Genomic DNA, 22,551 nt, shown 5'->3' on the forward strand with positions numbered 1-22,551 from the left:
CGAGTTGGAATTGAAGGGAAGTGCCAGAGTGATGCTTGCAAAGTTTGGATGCTGCCTTAAAGCGAGAACCTCGGCGACCCGGCCATGTAAGCAAAGCTGGACGCTGCCAAGAATATCTTTCTGTTTTCTTCTTGTCAAAGTTGAACAATAGCTGGAATCAATATTGTAAAAAAAAAAAAAAAAAAAATCATGTATGCCACATGCAGATTTGACATTCTCTGCTCTGCTTGTTAAGCATCGACTTTGTTGTTGTTGTTGATATATTTTTAACCCGCGCTAGCAAATTTGACCTGTTTTACATTATTTTGTTTCGGTCAAATGATCTCACTTTCTCGATTTTACCTTTATTCTTGAATCCAAATGTCATCATCTAGAGCTGGTTCTCCATAAAATGTCAAGTATGGATGGTGCATTTCTAGTACACGGGTGTGAAACACTAGGCTTTTCTCACATTTTTCTCTCGTTAAAACCAACCAGAAATGATAACCTTCGTAGTTTGGATACATATGAAATCAAATGTATTTCACAAATTGGCAAACTTTACCAAGCATCAACCATTGCATCAACATTGAATAAACATCTTTTGCTGTGTGGGAATACACATACGCTGTTTAAAAAAAAAAAAAAAAGAACAAAAAAGGTAAATGGGATTCCGCAAAAGGTGAGCCGCCTCTCAGCGAGGGACCTCTGTACTTTTTTTGTTATCTTGAGGGCCTTCTGAAAGGAGATGATTTTGGAGATGCAAGGATTCTACCTGAGACCAGCTTTTTTTGACAAACTAGACTATAATTATTGCCCTTTGTTAAGTTCGTATGGCTGTTTGTTCTTTTCAACGGTTTTTTTGTGCGTGTTTTGTTGTGTTGTTTCGTTAGAAATTGTGTATACTGTACAGTATTTTTAAAAATGCTTCAACTTGTGATGGAGTTAAAACATTACAAAAATAATGATAATTTCTGTTACAGTTTTATTAAAATGTGCGCCTAAATGTCATCATTGATGAAAGTTATTTTTACTCGTGTCATAACTTCAATTCGCATAGTTCCAGTGTAAACGTGTTGCGAGATTGAATTGTCGTTTGGTTTGCTTTGTCCGAGTGGTGTTGCCGTAGACTTCTGCTATCGAACGTCTAGATGACGGCACCAAAAAGCCTCTGCAACTTTTCCTCACTTTCGTTTTCTGTTCGTAAGGATAGTCACCAACCACTACCTGTGCTTAATATTTGTTTTTTAACGATGATCGTGATTGCGAAGTTGCTTTTATCACTTGTTGTCTCCGTTCAAATACACAGCGCGACGCCTGGTAAGTTTAATCCAACGTTTCGTGTAATGATAGTGTTTGTTTTGAACTCATTGATTTTTCAATCCGAATCAAGAGCACATGTCAAACAAATATATTGCTATAAAGAAGGCAAAACGTCAGTTCTAATAGCGTGTAGTATCGAAACGAAGCATTACTGTTATAAAGTGAACTATTTGAAAAATGACAAGGGTGGGTTGGGTTTGCCCCTTAGCAGTCAACGCAAATGGAAAGTAAAACTAATAAAGAGCTTCTTGGGATCCAAAGTTACGTTTTCAAAAAATAGTTGCGCTTTAACCCCTGGGCGTCCGGTGATTCTTCACTCGCCTGGCCTTATTTTCACCCAACTTGAGCTGACATTGAAAGACCTCGTACCTTCGTCAAATATAAAGATAGATTTACTTTTAACCCCTCAAAACGTTCAGTGGCATCAGCCCTATCCCTATCCAAACATATTTGGGGAGGGGCCACATTCGCTTTACGTACAAAAACTGTAAACATTTGATAATAGCAAAAGTAACTGTGCTGTATATTTATGAAATTAAAGTAGGAGTATTTATTATGTCACGATTAGAGTATTATGACTTTTAAAGACTTTTGCACCATGGCAGTTGAGGCTAAGCCAATCATCGAAGTCATTGAGAGGCTCGCAAATGTCATGAGCTGACTGCTAGCGCCACCCGGCGGTTTTAGGGAAAATTTCTCCTGCGACCCGTTTGCGACTTGCAATTGAAAGGATTAATCCAAAAATCTGCGCAAATGCACGATAAAACATTGGGTTTTCAGTATGTCCAAAATTGTCAATCTTTCCAATTTTGGATAGCGATTATCGAGCGCGACATGGGCTAAATTTGACATCTATACCTCTTCACCTCCAGTTTGCAAGCATTAGAAGGGATGGCAGGTTGGCATATTGAAAGCGGTCATGGTTGGACAATCTAGTGTGTTTTTTCTATGCTTTACCTTTGATATCACACGTAGACAACATCAAAAAGCCCGAGTTGGGTGAAAATTTGCCCCAGGGCGTAAGTTCATGTAATCATGTCTTGGAATCCTACATACAAGAAGAAATGACTTTTTTATGTCATCTTTCAGCGATCCACACGCTAAAGTATTTCCGAACGGCGTCAACCAACATCGCGGACTTCCCGGACTACATCGAGGTGGGCTACGTGGACGGCGTTGAGTTTATGCATTACGACAGCGACGGCAAGAGAGCGCAAGCCAAGCAGGACTGGATGGAGGATATCACCGCGGACAACCCGGACTACTGGGAGACGGAAACGCAAAGAAACGTCGTCAACGAGCACGTGTTTGACGTCAACATCAAAATCGCCAATCGGCGCTTCAACCATACGGGAGGTTCGTCCGCGACCGACGTTCCATTCAAATCCTAGGTAAGAATTTGGGGGACCAAACGGCGGCGCGTTTGTCTCAGGCGTTCACATTCTCCAGTGGATGTTTGGCTGCGAGTGGAACGACGAGACGCAGGAGGTGGACGGTTGGAATCAGCACAGCTACGACGGAGAAGACTTCATCTCGTTGGACACCAAGACCATGACGTACGTGGCGGCCAAACCGCAAGCTTTCATCACCAAACTCAAGTGGGACCGCGACCAGGCTCGAAAAGATTACAGGAAGCACTACTACACGGAAATTTGCCCTTCTTTGCTGAAGAAGCTCGTCAACTACGGGCGCAAAGTCTTGATGAGAAAAGGTAGCGTCGCGTCGTATACGTTGCAGTTTTAACCCCCCCCCCCCCAAAATTCGAAGAGGCTAAAATATTGCATGCGTTGTCAAAACATGACGACTTTTAATACGCCACGCTGCCGTCACTTCTCAATGCTTGCAAACGCAAACAACCTGCAGCTTTACAGCCACTAAGAATTGGAAATATTGTCACTTTTGAAAACCGGATGTTATTCATGCATTTCCCCCGATTCTTGCATGAACGTTTCAATGGCACAGCGTGCGATAGAAATAACTGTGTTGAGACCCCAAAACCACCGAGGGCACCAGCGGACAAGTGACATTTGCAAACTTTGGTTTGAAAACACAAATTTAGCAGTCAGCAGATTTTCACTAAAGACGATATTCACACATGGAGCTCCCCCAAAAAAGGTACAGAACATCCCAAAAAGCACTCGGGCTGCATTATTCGAGAATTATAGAACATATCTACACAGTCACAGTGTTTTGGTTTGAGGCGGTCAAATTTTAACCGGTAGATGGCAGGCGAGCAATAAACCCAGTCTGCTCATCAAGAAGAAGAAGAAGAAGAAGAAGAAGAAGAAGAAGAGGTAGAAGCTCGTGACTTGATAGTAATTGACAGGCAATTCCAGTTTTCTCATGGAATGTCGTTGAAGCATCGTAAGTGACTTTAAAGGATAATTTTACCTGTGTAAATAACCTGTGTAAGTAATGTGTGTACAACATTAAGCATGTGGTGAATACATGGTAGCGTTTGTTGACGATAAATGGTTAGCGCTAGGGCGCTAATGCTAATCGCGCTTTGGTAGCGTTTGTTGACGTTAAATAGCGCAAGGGCGTTAATGCTAATCGCAATTGTTTTTCCACACGGATAAAAGATCATGACTTTTTATACTACTCACTTTATCTCACCCTCAAATTTATCAGATTAATTTAAAAAATCAATTCAGGCCAACCCTTAGTAAATTACAAGTTAAAAGATAAAAAAATAAAACGTTTAATGGTATCAGTACGGCGTGTGCGATATGGCCAAAAATAAAAAATTGCCGTCTTTCATCTAAACGATTTCAATCAATTTTAATCAAAGCAATGAAGCCAACCGCCATTTATTTAAAGAAAGATTTATTAAGCAGTTTGAACATAAACTTACAATTCATAGCTTGTGCAAGAAAAACTTACTATTCATAGCTTGTGCAAGAAAAATAGCCATCACTTGCTTGCGCATAGCTTGCGTGAATGCAACAATTAAGTAGTTAGTAACAACCGTAATCACGCTTTTTAAATTAGGATTACGGCACTCATGCAAAACATCAATTTCCCCATTTGGCTCATTTTCAAATTGTCAATTTTCAAAAAAGACATATAAATCAAACGAGTTCCATTAATTGCTTGGCCTTGTTTCAGAGTAGTCTCGCGGTCAGCAGAATGTCTTAAAAAGTTCACTGAAATTGAAATAAATAGTTCCCTGAAGCTCACACTTTTAAAGCGATCCATTATCGGCCAACAGAGGTTTGAAACGATGCCAAGAATCACCGCTGATAATCAGGCTGCCCCGCAATCTGCAAGCGTTGCATAAGTGGGGGTGGTTCCCTATGATTCCATCTTGTAGCCCTTTATAGGAATGTCGTCACTTCCTGTGCAGAGCTTCCCGTGGTGTCCCTCCTCCAGAAGACGCCGTCCTTCCCGGTCACCTGCCACGCGTCGGGTTTCTATCCCGATACGGTGGACCTTTTCTGGAGCAAAGACGGCCAGCAGCTCCACGAAGACGTGGACCACGGCCGCACGCTGCCCAACCACGACGGAACCTTTCAGACGACGGTCGACCTCAAAATCGAGGTGACGCCCGAGGCGGAGGGCCGCTACGAGTGCGTCTTTCGCATGGCCGGCGTCGGCGACCGAATCGGCGCCAAACTGGAGAGGCGGAATATCCTGAGCAATGCTCGCGATCAAGGTGAGGAGCGCAAGCGTGTCCTGTCCCGTCCCGCCCTGATAAATGTACTATTCAGTCATTAAATAAGAGTGTCATTCATAAATTCAATCTTTCGTTAGTTAATGAAACAATTCATGAAATAATGTTTCTTTTTTTTTTAAACGAATGACGCATTCCATTAATAAAACATTGAATTTATTAAATGTGTCATTTGAAAGAGACATTGTTTCATTCATTAAGATGGTTAGTAATTAAATAAATGTTTAACTAATAAATGACATGTGTCATTAATGACACATGTCATTAGCTAATGCCTTTTTGAATAATCAATGAAACGTGTAATAAATGACGATTAATATTTAAAAAAATAGGCAATGAAACATTTGTTTCATGAATGAAATGTGTCATTAATTAAAAGTGACTTTAAATATTTCGTTTTTTCAAAGTGTTTCAGGAATTAATTCCATGTCATCATTTAAATAAATGTTTCATTAATTAATGACACCTAAAATTCGTTAATGAACTATTTAATTAATGATACTTTTATTTCATTATGGATTGGTACACTAATTTATTTCATTTTGGCACTTTGGGCCCTCCATGGTCCTGTCCCGTGATTGTCGGTCGAGTCCCGGTTTTTCATGCGGTTGGTTCGTCGTTTGCCGTTGCCGTCCCGGTCCACATACACACTACTGTAGAGCTGCGGCGATGAATGGACAACTCACGGAAACTCAGAAACGTTTGTTTCCTCTTTCTCCTTTTTTGAAGAAGAAGAAACGAGGAAGAAAATCATGGCCGTCGCCGTTCCTTTGGCGGTCGTCGCTGCGGCGGCGGCGCTTGTTGCCGCCGTCGTCTTGGTCGGGCGTCGCGGTTGCCGTCGGGGTAAGGGACGCGCTTCTTTTGCCGTCTTTGGCTCCGCCCGTTGGGCGGAAGAACTCACGGGAACTATTGCTTTCATTTCAGATGACTACGCTCCGGCTCGTAAGTCCAATATTTCCTCTTTGTTTCTTTGTTCCAACATTTAGCTTGTTCGCTATAAATAGCATTCACGTGACATCGCCGAATTGACCCGGCGTCAAAATATTCATCCGCTAGATCGTCCATGATTCCGGCGGTAACTTCAAAATATAGCGGGCCCGATGTTTTCCACTTTACTTGATAGCCCGCATTTTATTTTCAAGTCCTGATAAGTTTTTTTATTAAGTGATTAAATTGTAACTCCGAGATGGGTATCAAAGTTAATCTCCCGCAGCTGGGATAAAGCGGCGAGGAACGAGGTCCTGGCTCGATAAGCAACGATAAGCAACGGGAGTTTCTTGAATCGAGCCAAACATTCGTTTGCCGTACGGGCTGTCGGGGTCTTTGACATTACTGTGGTAATTCATCGCCATAAGCGATGCGCTCGTGGCTAATTCAAATTGTAATATTTGAATGAATCTTACGTATGCGTTTATGTGAATATGTACAACGGTAGCTGCAGCTAACGTCTGTTTTCTATTGTGTGGATGAAGCGTATAAAGATGAAAAGTGCAAGAGCACATAAAACATTGGTGCAAAGAACTAGTGCCTCTCATATGCGGACAGCCCGGCTTATTAATCATTTATATATATAAAAAAAAAAAAAGCATCAAAAACTGTAACAGATCGCGGGTTGTGATGACGTACATTACAGTTGTGTTCAAGCGAGCGCCTGTGTCTATGTCTCAATATGAGACGTCAACGATTTTCACCTGTCGTATGCTGACGATATTTTTCCCAAGAGGCCTTTCGTAAGCTGCATTTTTTGTTTTCGGGGGATTTGTTTTCAGTCCGGCGCGCCTCACAGTGGACGTCGGTAGGGGGGCCGTAGGCGCAATATGGCATCCTCGCCCCTGTCAGTCTGCCCCGGGCAGCTGTGGCTACGCAACGTAGTTTACCACCACTGGCGTGTGAGCGCGTTTGGTAAATGACTTGTCAGTGTGGGCGCATTGAGTACTTGAGGATGGTAGAAAAGGGCTATTTAAGTGCAATAACCATTCACCCAGTGCAGTGCAGTGCAGTGCAGTGCAGTAATAACGACGAGTGATACGGTATCAATAGTGCTTGCAGAGTTGCCTCAACAAGCCGCCTCATGAAGGACGAGGTCAAAGTCTTAAAAATAGCTTAGTTGCCAAGAAAGATTAAAAAACAAAAAGAATGTATTTATTTACGAACGCATCAAATATTGATTATCATTGTTTCATTTTCAATGGTAAAACGGCAATGTCTTCACCGGTGTGACTTTGCGCTCTCACAGCTAACGGCGGCGGCGCCGAGGTCTCGGGAAGCGCCGACAGCAAATTATGAGCGGGACAAAGTCGCCCCGGAGAGGACGCGGTTCCTCCGACCCATCGGGTTTGGATTCGCCTGCGTCTTGCTGTTTTCCGATTGCTTGTTCGGCACGGGCCGAGGTACGTTTCATCTGCGGCGTGTATTGAGTTCATTATTTTGGTCATGTTATGAGACCAGTACTGATTGTGAACCACTTGGCAATGAACGGTTTTCATAATTGTGACGTGACAGCGGCGTGTGAAAGACCTTTCATTCGCGGCCCTTGGTCCCATTTCCCAGCCGACAAATCCTAAAAAGAACTTTGCACCTGGTGTGTTTTGTTTAATGGACTGTAGATGCAAATTTGTCATTACGAATGGCAAATTTGAAAATAAGATGAATCATAAAATGGAGATTTTGCCTTGACAGAATGCTGAATGACTGCTTTAGGAAACATGTTTACAAAAATGAGTAACTGGTTTGTGGCATTAAAGCGAGCTTTAAATGCTTTAAAAGCTTATCAAATACATTTTTTGTTCGGAATGGGACGTACATATCAAAATGTTTTGTTACATGGCGGGGACCAAATCCTGGGTTTGAATGTCTTTGTGGGGAGAATTTCACCACGGACAGCAGGAGGTGCTGCATTTCCCATTGCCCGTAGCTCTAACAAACATGGCAGCCATCGGTGGAGTGCCACCCCCTCCATGTAATATCATTTCATGCGAACTAGGCCTACCATTATATTTCAAACATACTGTTGGGCGTTAGCAACACATTTATTTGCAAGTTTTTGAAATTGATGAAAAACGATGGAAACACGTTGTGCCTTGAACGTGTGAAATGAGTTCTACCTGAGTTGAGGGTCAAAAGACTTGCTTTTAGAGTAAAGGTTGGAATTGGGTTATGACTGAGGTTCGATCGTTGCGACGGTTCGGATTAGGGAGTAGGAAATGTATATGTCACTGGAATGTCCTGGGATGCGTTTGAATCTTTTTTTTTGCGTGTTAAGTGGCTTAGTTTAGCCTTGCTACTACCAACGGCAAAGATGTCCAACAAGTGAGGAAAAAGTGCACGTTAAAGTCAAGTGGGCGCTGATCCATCCAGACAAATCAACGCACTTACCGAAACGGGGCTCTAAAAAGTGGCAGAAAATCCCCTGCAGACTCGTCTGAACGCATGAGCGAGCGGGGGAGGGAGGGGCAATGTCTTCTGAGACGACTTTTTTTTTTTTTTTTGGCGGGGGGGGGCAGACGTTAGTGACAGTTGATGAATTTTGGATGGGTTTATTTGCAGATTGTCAGCGTCTTGTTGTTTTGTCGGGGCAGATGCTGCGGGATGTTTTCACGCTGCTGGAGCTCATTTAAATTACAGAAGAAGAAGAAGAGGTGAAGCAACATCTGCACGCCTCTTTTTAGATCAACACAGATCAGCCAGCTAGAACAAATGCGAAAAAGATTCGCGCGCCGCGCTCTTTGCCGCGTGCCATTTCCATTTCCATCGCCGCTCACACTTTACGCCGAGAGGAAACAATGCACGTATCAAAGATAAGATTAATGAGAGCAAAGAGTTATAAATATGGAGATGGCGTTCCCACGCCTACAAACATGCTTTGAAGTCGCAAAGGAAGGCTTTCCGACAGCCGCGACGACTTTTCTGCTCGCCGTGAAAAATTGCCCGAAAAAACGCGGCCCTCAAAGCAAAGCGGACTTTTCCAACAAGAGAATCCCGGCACGAACCCGACTATAAAATCGTACCGAACTTTGAGTTCTTTTGCACTAAACGAAAATGGGGCGTCTTGAACAAGACAACCTAGGAAGGGGTTTCCAGTTGACCCAATTATGTTCTTTCCTCAATTTGAAGCCAAATGTTTTCTGTCGTAGTTTGAGACGCGTTTCAATTCCGAGAACCCGACTTTGAAAGCCGACCTTGTCTTGAAACGCTAAACCTGCCCCGGTCCCGCTCCGAAACTAGTTTGGGACGCGTTGGGATCGCCCCGCCTCGAAAGCGCGATCCCGGTCCGGAACCCCTTCGTCGACGTCCCCACGGCGCGTCGGGCTAAAGGACGAGACTCCGGCGCCAGGCAAAGCCAAGATGCGGTTTTAATCGAACGCGACAAAGGGAGGCGCGCGGCGGTCCACATCCAGGGAGGGCTGCAGGTAGGAGGGAAAGCTGCCGTCGGGCATGGGGTAGAGCGTGCACGAGGGCTGCAAGATGTGGAACGGCGACGGGCTCGGCGTAAGGTGGCAGTCCAGCGCCGAGTGGCGGGGGGGGCCCAGGTCCAGCGCCGAGCCCCTGTCCCCGCCGTACCCCGAGGTCAGCCGATAATTCAGCATCTCCAGTTTGGCGATGCGCTCGTCCCGTTGCACGATCCCGGCCGCCATGTGGCGCTCCAGGTCCAGCACGCGCGCCCGCAGCTCGGCCATGTTGCGTTTGGCCGACTCCAGCTGCCCGCTGAACAAAATCATGGAGTCCTGCAAGTCCCGGAGCGCTGGCTGAAAAGGGCCGGCCTTTTCCCCGGCCGAAGGATCCTGCTCGCCGCCGGCCCGGATGTTCTGCCGCTCCTAGTTGGCCACCGGCACACGTGTCTGAGGGCCTCTCAACCCCAAATTTACTCAAGACCGTTAACGTACCATCCGAAAACACGGTCGAAAACGGACCGACTCGGCGTTTTGGCTCATGTATTAACGGTATTGAGTTCAAATGAAGAAAAAAAAAGCCCAAAGCCCAAAACCCACAAATTTGATTTTGTTTTTTTTCAATGAGCCAACCAGCCCAATTTTTAGTTCAAATAATTCCTCATTTAGTCCAAAAAGTTGAATGACCCATAAAACAATCTAATTTAGAGCCCAATTACTTTATTCATTTATTTAGACCGAATGGGTTTGGGAGACCTTTTTTTTTTTTTTGTACAAAACATCCACATTTTGAGTTTGACCCAACTAGCATACAAAATTGGGTCAAAACGAATAACCAAAAATCGGGTATGATTTGTACATTACTCATTTAGGGCCAAGGGTTCGGGATGGATGATTTTTTGGACCCCGCGGTTCTTAAGAATCTGTTTTAACACTTTGAATACAGTATACTGTAACTATGCCTAATTACATAAGAATCCTTTTGCCTGTAACATATATGTATATAAATATATGATCTGGTTTTGTGACTGGTGTGAACGCACCTGCTTGGCTTTCCTCCTCCTCGCTTTATTTAAGACCAAAATGTTGACGAGGCTGCTTACAAACTTCATGACTCGGCCGGAAGCCAACGTGGAATTTGTGGCGCTGGCGGGGGCGGGTCTTTGTGTCACCCCGTGACACGAGGGAGGGGCCGCGACCTCACACAGGCATCAAGGGGTGATGTCGATGGGTTCGGGGGGGCGTGGCCTCAGGGGACGACCCGAATTTTCAACGCTAAACCTCTGCCCGTCAACTCACTCACACCCTGCGCGTGAAAATGGGTTTCAAACATATGGCGCGCGGGCCGGCTTTGGCCCGCAAACGGGTTTAATCCTGTCGGCGATTTTGTAACGTCCAGAATAAAAACTAAAATGAACAATTTGAAATGTTTTGTGATTAATAGTCATGCTGTCGGCGCACGTTTTCAGCTTGCGCAACAGGCGCTGGCTGCCAGCGGCCAACCGATGCGCGCCCTCTAGCCGGTCACCGTACGCTAATTGTCGTAAGTAAGAATACGGGCAATATGAAAATGCATCGCAAAACCCGGGTTATGTGGCCTGGAGCGGTGTCAAATGAAAAAAAAACATCTTTGGGTTCCCGTTCATAGGACGCGTGTTTGGCCTACGTTTTTGGGAAAAGATATTTGGTAACTCATTCCCAGTAAAAAGGTGTTCCGGACGTATATAGCCGTCAATGGTATTGAATGAGTTCACCGTTCAAAAGCAGTGACCTGGCCGTTTTCAGAACCGTTTGCCACCCGCCGTAATTTCATCGGGCGTCCTGGTCCTGCGGCACTTGCGCGTTGACGCAGGCGGCGTCTTTTCTTCTTGGGGAGCCTCCCTCCCGCGTGGCCTTTGAATAATAGACAGGCCGTCTATATTTGAGAGCGTCCTCAGTTGGCCAGCGCAATTGAAAAGTTTCCAGGCGTCAGAAGACGGCGCCTCGGGGGCGCAAGAACAAGGCGCCGCACGCCGAGGCCCACTTTACACTCGCCGTAACCTCCTTCCGTGCCGCTCGCCAGCTGTCGCCTTCGCTCGGCGCTCCGTTCACAACGCGCGCAGCAGCGTCTTTCATTGGGAAAAAAAAAATGCAGGTTTTTTCACACGTTATCTCCAAACAACATATTAAGAAAAAAGCTGAATCCGATGTCTACAAATAGTGTATTTTATTTCAAAACGTCCGTGACAAAAATGTTCATTCCAATGTCCGGTTGAAAGGTTTTTTCCTCCCCCAGCGCATGGCCCAAATTTGATGTTTTCGAAAAATGTTATCCAAGTACGTACCCCCCCCCCCCAAAGTACGCCACTTAAGATTCAATTCAAGTTCTTTATCCAGTGAAACGTAAACACGTTTCTCCAAATATTCGGATTTTTGAAAAAGATGCATCCAAAATGTCAAAATTGGGACTTCTCAACTAACATTCAGTCCCAGCAAACTTTTTGATTCATATAAAAATGAGAAAGAAAGCTTGGGGTTTGTCAAATTCTGTTTACTGGTGAAAATGATCTATACCATCTCTAGCTGTCTTTGATTCATATAAAAACGTACTTGTTTTCGACTCCAGTTATTTGTATTCATTACAAATGGTTTCAGGTACGTCCAATCAGTTGTACGCAGATGACATTTTCCAAATAATTTGCATATGTGGGTATACATAAACACTAAGTCTGTGTGTCTAGATAGCTAAATGATCCAGCTAGCTAGCTGCTGCGGTGTTTTGTCCTATCCTTTGATTTGCACATCGAAGGGGAAGCGTTGAAAGAAGACACCGGGGATCTGAAATTGCACCCGGGCGTAAAGTTGAACACGGCACGACAATGTCGTCGTTTTCAAAGTGGAAGACAACTCGTACGTTTGGTCTTTTGGCCAGAAACTTGAAGTCGTGCCGGCCACATAAAACGATGCCCCCGCCCCCGGAGTTTGGCACCTGTGATCTCAACGGTCTTAATGGAATCATCCCATTCATCCCATCCCATTCTTCAGATAGTACTTTCATTTCCAATTGAAACGCTTGACTGACTCATCCGATTGTTTTGTTGAGATCCCCTTTAGCGCAGCTCCACCTAGCGGATGCATGGTGGAAGCCCAGACAATACTGTAGCTTCTATTCTATGCGCTTTAAACCGTTTTCAAATAGGCCAGTCATAGGCCTTTCAATCGGGCGCGTCTTATATCGCGGACGCGACGTGATTTTTGAAGACGAAAACCTTTCTATGGGCTGCCGCGGTTCCTTTTTCGCAAGGAGCTAAAAAGGAGCCAAAATGTTTGGAAAAAAGCGAACCGTCCAATCACGGATCGGTGCTCCTCTAAGGCCGCATGGAAATGACGGCGCGTTATCGAGCGGCGCAGCCCGCCGCTGATGCGCGGCGACGCGCGCGCTCTCCTTGGACGCCATTGACTTATCGGCGACCTGTCTTATATGCTGCTAAATATGAGCGGCCAGTTATGATGAAATATTGCCAGACTTTGAAAATTTCACGTTGGCTATCGGCTGAAGCGCTCGGCCGAGGGGCGGGAGGGGTCGCCGGCCCCTTGGCGGCCGGGATGCCTTATGAAAGTTTCATTACAGGCGTACGCACAAGCGCGCGCGCAGGGTTTTTCCATCGTAGTGGGGACGTCCCGTTCACATGCATTTCCTAGCCTTAGTGACCTCAAAATTAACTACCTTAAATATTGGATGACCAAAGTCATTCGTTTCATAAACTAATTGACTACTTTAGTACGTCACGTAATGGATTCCTTTAGTACTTACTGACCTCACAATCAGTAGCCCTAATTACCTCAAATTTGGCATTACCTTTGTAATTAATTTTGCAAAGTAGCTCGTTTCTTTAGTACCTTATGGAATGAGTTATTATGCGACGAGCTCCCGGCGTCCGCCGGCTTCCCTCACAAGAAGCGAGAGCGAGCCGCGACGCCCGACGGGCATCGACAGTGACGTTTTTCCGCCGCGCTCCAAACTCCAAACTCCAAACGGTGGCTTTGTGCCGCCCGCTTGCCAATCCCATCAAAGCGGCGGCCGCCGCCACCGCCCCTTTCATACTTTTGATCACATGACGACAACTCAGGGCCGCGGATTTTCCGCATTCATTATTTAAGAAGCAGAACGTTTCCAAATGGAATATTTTCTCTTTTATTAGCACGATTTGACCTTATAAATGTCTTTTATTATTATTATTTTTTTTTGTTGTCGTTTTTCGCTGCAGGTTGTCATTGTCGCAACCACTAGAGGACGCCACCGCGTGCCGCACACTTCCTCTTAGAGGCCAACGCGCGAACGGCAGCGACCGCCCGCCCGCCCGCACACCCGACCAATAGCCAACACCTTAGCTTCGACTTGACACGTTTTAGCGACGCAAACATACGTACACGTTAACCCCTGAGCGTTTTTCACCTGCCTGCCGTCACTGTCACCCAACTCGGGCGGACATGGAAAATCTCATAACGTCGTCAGTGAGAAATATCGATTTATTTCCAATTCCTCAAAATGTTCAGCGTCATCGGCTCGAGCCATACACACACACCCACCTTGCAATTATAGCAAACGTAACAAAATAATAAGCAATAAATGCAAAAGTAACTTTGCTGTATATTTACATATTTAGGAAATTCAAGTAGGAATAGATTTTTATTTCATACTTAGATTATTTTGACCTTTGAAGACTTTTACATGACGAGAGTCCAGGCTGAGCCAATCATCCAAGCCTTTCAATGAGAAAGGCTTGCAAATGTCAGAAGTTGACCGCTAGCGCCACCCGGTGGCACATTGAAAGTCATCACGTGTTGATGAGCTGCAATATTTTAGCCCTCCTAGTGTTTTGTTTTTTTTTTGTATGGTTTTCCTTTGATGCCACAAATCTATATATACAAAATATTTTTTCTCTATCGTTACAATTTATTCTTGTTATTTTTCAGATTTATTGAAAATATGTAACATATTAATAATATAATGTATACATGCTGTACAGTTAAAATATCCTCTGTCTATATTTGACTATTTTGAGTGTGCATGAGTTGTGATTTAATTTGATCAAAGCACCGTTCGATTGAGCTGCAAATGACACTGAAAGGTCTCGGCCGCCCTCTGGCGGCGCACTTGAGAATAGCCATAGAAACATGACATTTATTTCTTTCAATAAACTACTATTGATGATATGCTCATAATAATCACAAAAATAATAATATTAATAATTTGTGCGAATATGTATATCCTCAACGAAAATAATTGTAATATAAATGTATGTAAATATGTTTATCAATAAATATAAATGAACTGAATGCACACAGTTGAAGTACAACTTTTATTAATAGTGGAATCATCACAGTGCGTTTTTTTTTTGTGTTACACCAGCGAGTGACTAAAGTTAATTGAAAGAGAAATGAAAAGAAATAAAAATGCAAATGTAGCCCCACCCCCTAAAAAAACAACGCGGTAGGGAAAAAAAACGTGAAATGACGTCAAAGCTGCTGCAGCTTTTGCTTTTTTCCAAACACAGTATTTTTTTCTAATTTGCACGTTTTCGCACCTTTTGTTGTTGCGTACTATAGTTGTGCTTGTGTCTTAACTCATTCAATGCCAGGGACGTGTTTTCACGTTTTTTTAAGAGTTCGGACATTAAATTCCAGACACTTTAAGTATGAAATGATACGTAAGTACCTGGGATTGAATGTACGGACTCTTAAAAAAGGTGAGAGTACATCCCTGGCATTGAATACGTTAAAATGCAATGAATGCTGCTGAGGAGGCAAAAAAAAAAGGAAAGTTAAACGAAAGTTCATGAAATTAATAAGTGTCATTTTTTTTACAGTGTTCTGTTCCTTTTCTACTTCCTTTCCAGCTATGTTTAGGCGACGCGTGCCCGCACACGTATGTTAGTTTGAGCAAGAATAGTCCAAGAAATCCTTTAGTTTCTGCTTGTACACACACACACACACACACACACACACACACACACACACACACACACTTGGAACACATGAATTACAACACGGCAAGTTGTAAAATAGATTTGAAAAATGTTTTTTGTTTTACTTTTATGAGCTTAACAGTAGTCTTATTCAGCAAGATTTACATTTTCTTGTAACCTGCGCAAATGTCGATGGACCTCCAGTATTTTATACTGAACAGAAAACTACCATAAATCCCATCAAATTCGCACATGACTATCAAGCCGTCAAAATGGACACGTTTCAATTCTCAGGCTGCATCAGACTACCATAAATTGCAATTTGCAGGGGGGGAAAAACTGAGATTTCTGTCGTAGTGCGCCTTTTTTTTTTTTAAGAATTTCCGAGGGTTTACATGCAACTTTGAGGGGATTTCAAAGGTAATCCGAAATGCTGAGATTTAACTCAAAGACACAATTGTGGGTTGGTTACGCTAGTTTTAATATGTGCAATATTTGGGGGGAATTATTTTAACTTCAGGAATTTATTTCAATGCGTGCAACTTTTTGAAACTTTTTATAGGCTGAACCTTTTTCTTGAGTTACTCAAGTACTGGTCTTAATTCATTCAATTCTTTTTTTCGTGGGGGAAAAAAAAGTAAAATAAGTCCCCTGGACTCAGAAAAAAAACCCAAAACGCATCATTGGGATTTAACGAGTGAAGGGTTACCCAATTCTAAATTTGGGGGTCTGATTGCAGTTTCCACGGCAACAGAAAAATGCGCCACGTGAACGTATCGAAAACCAACACCAACATCCTGGAACAGCAAACGCGTACAACAGCACCCCCTATTGGGAGATGCGCACACTTCCTCTCTTGTTAAATTAATAAATAAACTAAAAGTGTGACAAAAGTTCACTGGTCATCCTACGTTATATTACACACAGCTCCCTTTTTTTTCTTTTCTTTTTTTTGATATTTGACAACACAAAGGGTGAAAGAATGAAAAAAAGCTCACACGTTCGTCTCGCCTGTCCTCATCACGTCTCTTATCAAGTCCGCGTCGGATTTGCAAAGTTAGTTTTCCTTGAGTCTTCGTGGCGTCCGCACGCCGCGGTCGTTCCGTCTCCAAACTCTTCCGCGGTGAGCTTTTGTTTCTGTGGCGTCCCTCCAAAAGTGACATTCGCTTCCTACCGCCAGTAAATAAATGCTCATTTAAATGCTTATTTTTCTGTACGACTCGATGATGTGCTTTTTTTTTGTTGTCTGCTGAAGTACACGATGTCAATGGGCATTAAAAAAAAGGAAAAAAAAAAGATCAATTTCACAAAAGCGGACGTTTTCATCGTTAGTTTTCGATTTCTTTCGATCATGGTGCGACATCACGGCCGTTGAGCCTGCACTCCCAGATGTCAATTTCAGCGAGCCCTGTTTTGACTTTTGAGAAAACGGCAGTAGTTCTTTGAAAACTTGTGAGGGATGAGGGATTTTTGACGGCTTTATGACAAGACATTTTGCACCCTGCCCTTACGGTAGTTCTCTGATAAGGTGAAATTAGATTTATGATGTATTTTTTCCTTTAGGCAAGACTTGGCAACAAACGATGTTTTCATTCCAAATACTTGAGTATTTATACGCAAATAGATTTTTCGAGCGCCACCAAAACTATGCGATTTGTTTTTTGACGTAGCATTTCTTTAGGCTATAGCTAACAACAAATTTGATTTTTGCTAAGAATACTGTAGTGTTTTTACTCAAATGGAATTTTTTGAGCACAGAAATCCGACGTTTGAAGAAGTTACAATAGTTCTTTGAAAGGAACACCAGTTGGCAGATTTATGACGGCTTTTTTTTAGGCTATAGCTAACGAGGAATGACATTTTTGTTGAGAATACTGCAGGATTTGTACATGAATGCAAATTTTAAAGCACCTAAATGTCCCACCCAACCTTTGAGGAATTTATAGTAGTTCTTTGAAACCCTACGAGATTTACGGTATATGATGATTCTTTTTTTTACTGTCGTAATAATACTGCAATGTTTGTGCACGGATAGCTATTTTTGAGCACCTCCCTGCCCAGCGCTCCAGGAATTGTTTGAAACCTATGCAGTTCATGACAAATTTATGACATCTCACTTATTTGACTATCGCTATCCAGGGATTACGTTTTTGTCGAGAATACTTGACTATTTGCATACGAGTGGAATTTTCAGAGCGCCAAAATCCCATCCAACCTTTGAGGAATTTACAATTGTTATTTGAAACCCTGTGAAATTGATGACAGATTTATGACAGAGTAGGCCTTTAGCGGGCCATATCTGACCAAGATTTAGGACGCATTTATGATGGCGCACTCTATATCTAGCAAGGAACACTAGCGTTTGTACATTATACAACTCCTAGCGGCCCTCAAGGGTGTGGAGCTTTCTCATTTTGATGTCGCTTTCCCCCCGGTTTTCATCACCTTCTTCCTCCTCTTTAAGACTTTCATTCATTCCCCACGCCGCACTTTCCCGACATCCTCTTCCACCGAGCAAGAAAATAAAACACACTTATTGCTGCGTTTTCACTCTTCTCTCTGATTCTAGAAAATATAAACGTATATATATTTCTATATATTATATATACTGAACGTATCTGCCGCTCACGTTTCACGACTTGCCCTCTGGGCGGCACACGAGGAGAACGACGGACGTCACCATAGAAACCAGAAAGAAAATAACGGGAGACATGCGAGAGAAGACGCCTCGTCGGCTCGCCGGCTGTCCCGCAGTGGCGCGCGCGCGCACGCACAAAGAGGAGGATGGGCGGAACCGGTACAGTTCAACGCCGACTCGCGGGTCCACCCGCCGACGTCGGCTCCCCGCGCCGGTCCCCGGGCGTCGTGGCTCGCACAAAACTAACCGGGGGGGTCGCGTGACGGTCGGACTCCGCGGGACCGCCGTCGGTCGTTCTTCGGTTCTGCCGAAAAAGGCGGAAAACCGTTTGAGCATTTCTTTTTTTTATCCCGGGACTTTGTACAAGTTGTCGACCTTTTGAAAGGCCAAGTACACCCTAACCAGAATGAGATTCTTGGCTGGGAAAAAAAAAAAAAAAGGCTGAAAACAGTGCGCCGTGCCATCCGCGGAGGGTGAGCAATTTGGGGTATTTATGGCGACGACAAAAAAAAAAAAAAAAAACCTCGAGCCGCGTCGCAAGGAAAAGGAAAACTGCTGGAGGCGCATTCGACATTACGCCGCCGAGGCGTTCGCTGACCGCTCACCATGTGGAAAATATGAAGCACACTTAACCCGCAACAAAAATATAACTCACAGATATGAACACAAGAAAGATTATTGGTTCTATTTTGCTATACTTTTCACATTGTTGCCAAACTATGGGTGCGTCCTATAACATAGAAAAGATGGGAATTTGACCCAAAAAATGAAGGGTGCGTCCCATACACGGGTGCGTCTTATATTTGGGGGATTGCGGTACATTTGAATGGTGAGTTGAAACTGCAGGAGTTAAACACTAGATGTCAACCAGCGCAATGGTACAGTATCAACAACCGTAAAATACCACATTTGCAATTTGCCTTTGACTTTAAAACAATTTGGAGAAACAACAAGCACGTTTAGTTAATAATTCCTCTTGTGAACATATTTTACGGGGCTTTGATTTCAAAACTAGCTCAAGTTTATTTGATTTCGCCGTCGTAACGACCCCCTGACCGGAACTTTCGCCAGGGTAAAAATGAATTGGAGTCTTTGGGATCGGACGAGTTATCCTATCTCGGGGATTTGTTTCTTTTCCTCGTTTCGGACGAAAAGAGGGCCTGAAAGGGCGAGCCACGAATTCCCCGGATGAATGCTCAAACGGATTTCCGTCAGCGTAGAGAAGAGAGACGCGCGTCCCACGCGCACGATTCCCCGCGCTAACGCGCCGATATTGGTTAGCGTCGGTGCCAACGGCGTCATTTTAACGTTGGCTCGCGTGTGTTTTCGTCCGTCCGGTTTTACCCGACGAGGTTCCCCTCCGGGTTCGAGCGGCTCACAAGATGCGCGGCGCCGAGCGGTCGTTGGAGACGGTCTTGCGGAGTCGGACGCCCCTCCTGATGGTGGTCAGCATGTCGCCGGCCGATCCCTCCGCCCCCTCCGGGGCGTCGGGCGGCGCCGGGTCATCCGGTAGAGTCGGGTAGGGGAACTGGCCCTCGCCGAGGGCGTGGGCGCCGGCCACCAGCTCGCCGATCTTCTCCACGAGACTGTGGCGGTTGGCGGCGATCATCTTGTCCTCTTCGGACCCGCGGCGCTGGGCGTAGACCTCCAGGGCCGCCCCCGAGCCCCAGGCGGTGTTGGGGAGGCTCAGGCGCTTGGGCGACGCCTTGACGTAGTCCAGCGCGCCCTGGGCCTCGTCGGCCGCGAAAACGCACTCCTCGCTCCCCGCCCGCGCCGGGGCCCCGGCGGCCCCGGGCGAGTGGGGGTCCCCGGGGACGGTGGGCGTCTTGACGGGCACGATGGGGGGCCGGATGGGGATGGGGCCGGCGCTGGAGAGGGTGCGGCGCACGCCCGGTTTGGTGGACGGCGTTCTGCGGATGGTGGCGGTGCCCGGGGTCCCGGATCCGCCGGCGGCCCCGGCTCCGGGCGGCAGGACGTGGCCCCCGGGGCCCAGGGCCCCGCTGGGCAGACCGGCCGTGCTGGCCGGGCGCTTGGTCTGGATCATGCGCCGGTAATTCTGGGCGATGTTGGAGTGGCGCGGGATGGTGGAGGACTTGTCGAAGTCCGCCTGGGCGTCCGGGCCTTCGGCGTCGCCGTTCACGGAGTAGCAGTCGTAATCGGAACCTGGCGCGGGCGGGCGGGCGACACAACCCGAACGTTAGCCGGGCGTCCCTTTTTTAGGGGCGCGCCTATTTATGGCCGTCTTGTTTTCATCCCGTTTTCCCCAGTCCTTTTTTCAGCGCTCGGTCGGAATACGTTTACTTTTGAAAGGGGTTTACACAGGTTACGGCTTATTCTGAATCTGAAAAAAAAGTATACTGGTGAAATACTCGGGAGCCCACCCTGAGAGGGGATGGTGTCCTCCGAGCAGGAAGGGGTGGTGGTCTCGGTGCTGTAGCCGCTGGAGTACTGCAGAGAGTCCCTGCTGCTCTTCTGCTGCTCGCCGCTCAGGCCTCGGGTCAGAACCATGGCCAGGTCGCTCGCCGCCGGAGACGCCTCGTCTCCGTACTGGAAGAAAAAGACCCGGCTGGGACACGGTTTTGCTTTGCCTCCCTCGTGCGGGGCAATTGCACGTCTTTTGCGAGAGGGCCGATCGTGCGTGCCATCGCTTTGTCCAATCTGTTATGGTAGTACGGTATGGCCCAGAACCATGGATTACTTAAGTACTTCATTGCCGTAAGCAACAGATGATTTTATGACTGAAAATGATGGAGTGCCTAATTACTTTGTTACAGGAGGTAATAGAATACTTAATACTCTACCTAAAGTAATGGATTACTCTAGTTCTTTAGTAAAAGGGATGTATCACCTTAGTACTTATAGAAGGTAATAGAATGCCTTAAAGTAACTGAGGAATTCAGTACTTAATTCTGCAACGTAATGATTACTTTAGTACTTATAGAAGGTAATGGAATACTTATTAGATGTATTACTTATTGGTGTGGCTGACGTGAAGTAGGAAACGTTCCAATAGGAGAGCTAAGGCCCCGGCGCCGTTACCTTGGCAGCGGAGGACATCCTGGGCCTCTGGGCGTCGTCGGCATGGGAGGGGCCGGCGTAGCCTTGCGCGCTGGGCGAACCCTCGCTTTCCCGAAGCCTATCCAGAGGCGGCTCCTTCCTCCTGTGGACGGCCGCGCCGCCGCCGACCGCCGCCGCCGCCGTCGCCGTCGCGGCGGGCTGCTCGTAGGAACCTGCTTTGGTCCAGTCCTGAAGAGTTTCGGATGCGGTTATTGGCAGACAGGAAGTGGCGAAGACACCTTATAGCCACGCTTGTCCGCCATCCAGCAGTTTTGCGGCAAAGGGGAGTGGTCGGTCATTCATTATTTTTGGGGTGGGGGCAGATTGGGAAGGCCAAACATGCGTATGAAAGCGCCCGTAGGAAGCAAAATAATAGGAAAAAGAAATCATGAGAGCATAAGTGGATGGGGGGGGTCAGCCGATGGGGAACAAACCTTCCAGGTGGGAACCTTGCAGGAAGTGGGAGAAGAGGTGCAGGAGCCGGAGGGCCTGCTAAAGGGTGGGGGCGCGGTGACGGGAAGGGTGACAGAGTGAGGTCTGGGCGAGCCCGAGTGAGAGAGAGCGGGGCGGAAGGTAGCGAAGGACGGCCCGAACTGCGGGACGAGAGACAAGGTCACATGATCAGGAGGGGGGGGGGAGGGGGGGCGGGGGGGGGGGGGGCGCAATGCAACAAAGTAGCGTCTACTTTGTGTCTGCGTGCGTGAGATGAGTCCAAGCAGCCCCCCGGCGGTCAAATTCATACGCAGCAGGGGTGTCAAACAGACGGACAATTTAATCCGTTCCAAGCCCCCCAAAATGCTCATACACACTTTAAATGAACGCTATTGAATTATGAAAATGCATCAAAAACGGTAACACATGTTAGAAATGTATCCGTACATAATAATCAAAATATACCATGTGAATAATAATGAAAATAAAACGCTTCAAAATACTTTAAATGAATCATATTCATCGTAGCGGTTGACGATATGAATGCAGTTCACTTGTTTACCTTGAGACGGCGTTGGTGTGCGCAGGTAGAGATTTGTACGTTTTTATTTGACGTTTCCAGTGATCCGGGAATCATAAGTCCACAGGAGCAAAAATACGTATTTTTGGTTTATTTTGAGTGTATTCAAGTTTAGTTTGGGGTCATGCGAAGTGCTTCCTGTGTGATCTCAATGCTAAAGTGCTATCGAAATGCTGACAACGCTTAACATCAGACGCGACAGCCCAAAGTGGCATGTCACATTTGCGTTTTTCAATGTTAGGCCAATACCAGAATTTCACCGTAAAATGAAGGGCGCGTCCTACATTTGACAAAATAGCTTATGCTACGGGACTATTATAAGCATATATTGTTGCTGAATGCAATGCTCCGATTCGGGGATCATGTTTGTTTCCTTTTGTTTTGTTTTTTGTTGTTCAACAAACTCATTTCGAACAACAATCATCATACAGGTGGAGTCTTGGCCATGTTGTACGACCGTGCGTATCAGTCCACCTTATAGCGAGTGTCAAACAGCGCGTACGAGTAAATCTGCTGCTGCGTCGTCGTCACTT

General features: G+C 45.7%; 3 protein-coding genes across 17 annotated transcripts in view; 1 reads left to right on the forward strand and 2 right to left on the reverse strand.

Annotated features, from left to right (window-relative positions):
• The first annotated feature begins 1,118 nt into the window (after positions 1 to 1,118).
• LOC148424179 (class I histocompatibility antigen, F10 alpha chain-like) lies at positions 1,119 to 15,979 on the forward strand. 7 transcript variants are annotated; one of them, XR_015865325.1, is made up of 8 exons: positions 1,119 to 1,299; positions 2,392 to 2,658; positions 2,735 to 3,013; positions 4,649 to 4,957; positions 5,705 to 5,818; positions 5,900 to 5,917; positions 7,212 to 7,365; positions 8,554 to 15,979. XR_015865325.1 is itself a non-coding variant. In XM_088412697.1 (7 exons), the coding sequence occupies exons 1-7, from the start codon at positions 1,131 to 1,133 to the stop codon at positions 13,631 to 13,633; spliced, it is 1,179 nt and encodes a 392-aa protein (XP_088268823.1). In that variant the 5' UTR covers positions 1,119 to 1,130; the 3' UTR covers positions 13,634 to 15,979. The 7 variants fall into 7 exon arrangements, 5 of the variants coding, with proteins under 5 accessions (XP_088268823.1, XP_088268827.1, XP_088268822.1 ...); XR_015865326.1 differs by having other exon boundaries at positions 13,611 to 15,979; XM_088412697.1 differs by lacking the exon at positions 7,212 to 7,365 and having other exon boundaries at positions 13,611 to 15,979.
• On the reverse strand, positions 9,288 to 10,493 carry LOC148424180 (uncharacterized). 2 transcript variants are annotated; one of them, XM_088412720.1, is made up of 2 exons: positions 10,407 to 10,479; positions 9,288 to 9,699 (listed from the first exon to the last, which is right to left on the reverse strand). In XM_088412720.1, the coding sequence occupies exons 1-2, from the start codon at positions 10,473 to 10,475 to the stop codon at positions 9,328 to 9,330; spliced, it is 441 nt and encodes a 146-aa protein (XP_088268846.1). In that variant the 5' UTR covers positions 10,476 to 10,479; the 3' UTR covers positions 9,288 to 9,327. The 2 variants fall into 2 exon arrangements, with proteins under 2 accessions (XP_088268846.1, XP_088268845.1); XM_088412719.1 differs by having other exon boundaries at positions 9,289 to 9,789; positions 10,407 to 10,493.
• Positions 14,692 to 22,551, reverse strand: part of mtss2b (MTSS I-BAR domain containing 2b) — a 28,677-nt gene continuing 20,817 nt past the window's right edge. For 6 of the 8 annotated variants that reach the window (XM_088412626.1, XM_088412625.1, XM_088412624.1 and 3 more), the window contains 3 exons: positions 20,989 to 21,195; positions 20,331 to 20,496; positions 14,692 to 20,112 (listed from right to left, as the gene is read on the reverse strand). In XM_088412626.1, the coding sequence (XP_088268752.1) occupies positions 19,325 to 20,112; positions 20,331 to 20,496; positions 20,989 to 21,195 (1,161 nt within the window). In that variant the 3' untranslated portion in view covers positions 14,692 to 19,324. Of the gene's footprint in view, positions 20,113 to 20,330; positions 20,497 to 20,988; positions 21,196 to 21,440; positions 21,600 to 22,551 lie in introns of all 8 variants that reach the window. The other 2 variants (XM_088412630.1, XM_088412629.1) reach the window with 1 other exon arrangement.

The sequence above is a fragment of the Hippichthys cyanospilos genome, chromosome 4 (assembly GCF_059441005.1).
Source record: "Hippichthys cyanospilos isolate Australia breed blue-spotted pipefish chromosome 4, RoL_Hcya_1.0, whole genome shotgun sequence".
Taxonomy (NCBI): domain Eukaryota; kingdom Metazoa; phylum Chordata; class Actinopteri; order Syngnathiformes; family Syngnathidae; genus Hippichthys; species Hippichthys cyanospilos.

What these genes read in the sequence shown, in the direction of transcription:
- LOC148424180 (XM_088412719.1), bottom strand. Translation starts at nt 10,475, where the DNA reads ATGAAGTTTGTAAGCAGCCTCGTCAACATTTTGGTCTTAAATAAAGCG. An exon ending in GGAGGAGGAAAGCCAAGCAG is followed by an intron (nt 9,790 to 10,406) that starts GTGCGTTCACAC and finishes GTGGCCAACTAG; the next exon opens with GAGCGGCAGAACATCCGGGC.
- LOC148424179 (XM_088412696.1), top strand. Translation starts at nt 1,131, where the DNA reads ATGACGGCACCAAAAAGCCTCTGCAACTTTTCCTCACTTTCGTTTTCT. An exon ending in AATACACAGCGCGACGCCTG is followed by an intron (nt 1,300 to 2,391) that starts GTAAGTTTAATC and finishes GTCATCTTTCAG; the next exon opens with CGATCCACACGCTAAAGTAT. An exon ending in GAGCAATGCTCGCGATCAAG is followed by an intron (nt 4,958 to 5,704) that starts GTGAGGAGCGCA and finishes CCTTTTTTGAAG; the next exon opens with AAGAAGAAACGAGGAAGAAA.